Genomic DNA, 2,500 nt, shown 5'->3' on the forward strand with positions numbered 1-2,500 from the left:
AGTAGCAACAAAAAAACGGGATGCTGGCTCACTCACCTCTACATTAAACAGATGGAAGTCGACGCTCGAGGGAAAGAAGACCTCCTCGGGGTGAAGCCAGATGAGAGGCGCCCACTGCTCGATGATGGCACCCACTGCGGAAGTATGGAGCAAGGAGAGGAGAGAGGAAGAGTGAAAGAGAGGGAGGAAAGGAGGGAGAGAGGAAGAATGAAAGGGGGGGAGGGAAGGAATGAGGGAGGATCCGGAGCATTCGAAAATTCCCGTGTTTTCTCTGAATCGGGGTTCATGCTCTCTCTCTCTCTCTCTCTCTCTCTCTCTCTCTCTCTCTCTTGATCATTCTGTACTAATAAGGTTTACAAATTTGCGTGAATACATGTATGGATGAATGACTGCATGAATGTGTATCTTGTTAAGAGGACTCGTTTTACTGTGTCATATCTGTGTCTACAAAGCTTCATTCAGTCAGAAAGTCACGTAGTTTGATCAGGTCGCAACTACTGCCTCCTTCCTCTGAACTTCCGTCCCCTTCCATCCCAACTCTCATCGCAGGAACTTCATTAATTAGTTCAGATTATTCTGGTCGTTCAGCGGTGCCCGTATTCAGAAAAGCTCTCTCTCTCTCTCTCTCTCTCTCTCTCTCTCTCTCTCTCTCTCTTCCCATGACCTGTGTGTGTGTGTGTATGTGTGTGTGTGTGTGTGTGTGCTGACTTTTGTAAATACAAATACACGACAGCTTTACTCTTTTTTGGGCTGGGTAAAAAATGAGCACAGCTTTGGACCACACTCCCTCCGCGTTGACCTTGGCAACAAAAACTCACTTGGTTAAAAGTGTGATTGTCGGAAACAAGTACACACTTGGTAATCTGATAATACACATTACTAACAAAAGCAACATGAAAATATGTGAATTTTGTCTTTCAAGTGTGTGTTTTATGGATGTCACTATCTGGCTGTGAATGGCTTTTTTTTTATTTTTTTTTATTTTGTTATAGCACACACACACACACACACACATTCAGGCCCTTATGGCCTGAATATCTTCCGCCTCAGTGCCAAACCACCTGGTCCCTTTTACTTTCAAATGAAGATAAGAACATGTGCTTTGACATAAAAACAATTTGATGAGAATGATTGCATGGCAATTTTAAGTAGACTCTTAAAGGTTTAACTTAAACCTTTATGTAATCTGCCAAATCTCAAAAATCAAAATAAAAATATCAAATAAGGATCACATGCTGGAATCTTGAAAAAAGATGAAGATAAGCAAACGAAAAATAAATCAGTCCGTCAAAGGAAAAATCGCCACATTCTGTTCACATCATAACCATAATTAATTTCCTTTAACTATATAATAATACATGATACTTGCTCTGTATTCTTAGTATTATGATACAACATTAAGTATGCAATAAATAGTATTATATTGTGTCACGGGACTGGCCGCCACATTGCATTATAAACGTTTTGAAATACTGAAATGTTAGTTCCAGTATTCAAGTCGTTACAAAGCTGGAGAGAAATTAAACGACTTCGCAGAGCATTGACTTCGCAGAGCATTGTTATGATTTCAGTGCAGTGTACAACCTGCAATATCATGAAACTTTTTTTCTTTTCTTTTTTCCACGAAGAAGGAAAGGCGTCAAACTGATCTTGTTTCACTCAGAGAGAAAGAAAAAAAAAAATAATAATAACTTTGACTACATCGCCTACCAGCTTGCCTCACGGTAAACAAGGAAAGGTCTTTTTTCTTCTATTTACGAGTTAAAAATAACATTTTTTTACCTGGAGTTAAATATAAAGAAGTGCAGCTTTTCTTTTATATTTCTACAAAGAGCCTCATTTCTTAAATATGACTGCGAGAAGAAAATGTTCATGCTGTCACTGAAAACAATATGCTGATAAGTAGGAAGAGAATGTAATTAAAATTCTAGTATACATTTCGTTCTGTCATTCTCTTATTCTCTCCTATTATTATTCTCGTCCTTCACAGATGCAAACGCTCGCTGTGCTTTTCATAAATCTGAGGGCAAAAACTGTAAAACTCTAGTCCATGAGATCCTGACAGACGCTGCGAATGGGAAGAGAAATCACTACCATCTGTACCTACAGGAGTCAGGGAGAGGCTTCCGGGAGTGTGTGACAGCCAAGACTCCTGATGCAGCCGCCAGCACCACCACCATCACAACCTTCACCTCCATGTGCGCCATACTGTGTGGGGTATGGAAGTGGAAGGGATATTGACACACACACACACACACACACACACACACACAGCCTTCCCACGCCGCTATTCAGCTACATTTCGTACATATATGTGCACACAGATTACGTTTCGATCAGTGTGTATGTGTGTGTGTGTGTGTGTGTGTGTGTGTGTTTTCCCACCACATGCTTAATACCAACAGCTGCTCCTTCACACACACACACACACACACACACACACACACACACACATAGCAATAACAGCTTAATGTTTGAAATCACAGGTAATGCGGCTCCC

At 40.7% G+C, this 2,500-nt stretch overlaps 1 protein-coding gene across 1 annotated transcript in view; it reads right to left on the minus strand.

The window, feature by feature from the left end:
- The window catches only part of LOC135088741 (uncharacterized), a 16,001-nt gene extending 13,658 nt beyond the window's left edge, over nucleotides 1-2,343 (minus strand). Inside the window, exons 1-2 of the mRNA XM_063983729.1 lie at nucleotides 2,108-2,343; nucleotides 37-134 (exon numbers count right to left, since the gene is read on the minus strand). Of these exons, the coding sequence (XP_063839799.1) occupies nucleotides 37-134; nucleotides 2,108-2,207 (198 nt within the window). The 5' untranslated portion in view covers nucleotides 2,208-2,343. The remainder of the gene's footprint in view (nucleotides 1-36; nucleotides 135-2,107) is intronic.
- Nucleotides 2,344-2,500: the final 157 nt, after the last annotated feature.

Source organism: Scylla paramamosain, chromosome 31 (genome assembly GCF_035594125.1).
Source record: "Scylla paramamosain isolate STU-SP2022 chromosome 31, ASM3559412v1, whole genome shotgun sequence".
Taxonomy (NCBI): domain Eukaryota; kingdom Metazoa; phylum Arthropoda; class Malacostraca; order Decapoda; family Portunidae; genus Scylla; species Scylla paramamosain.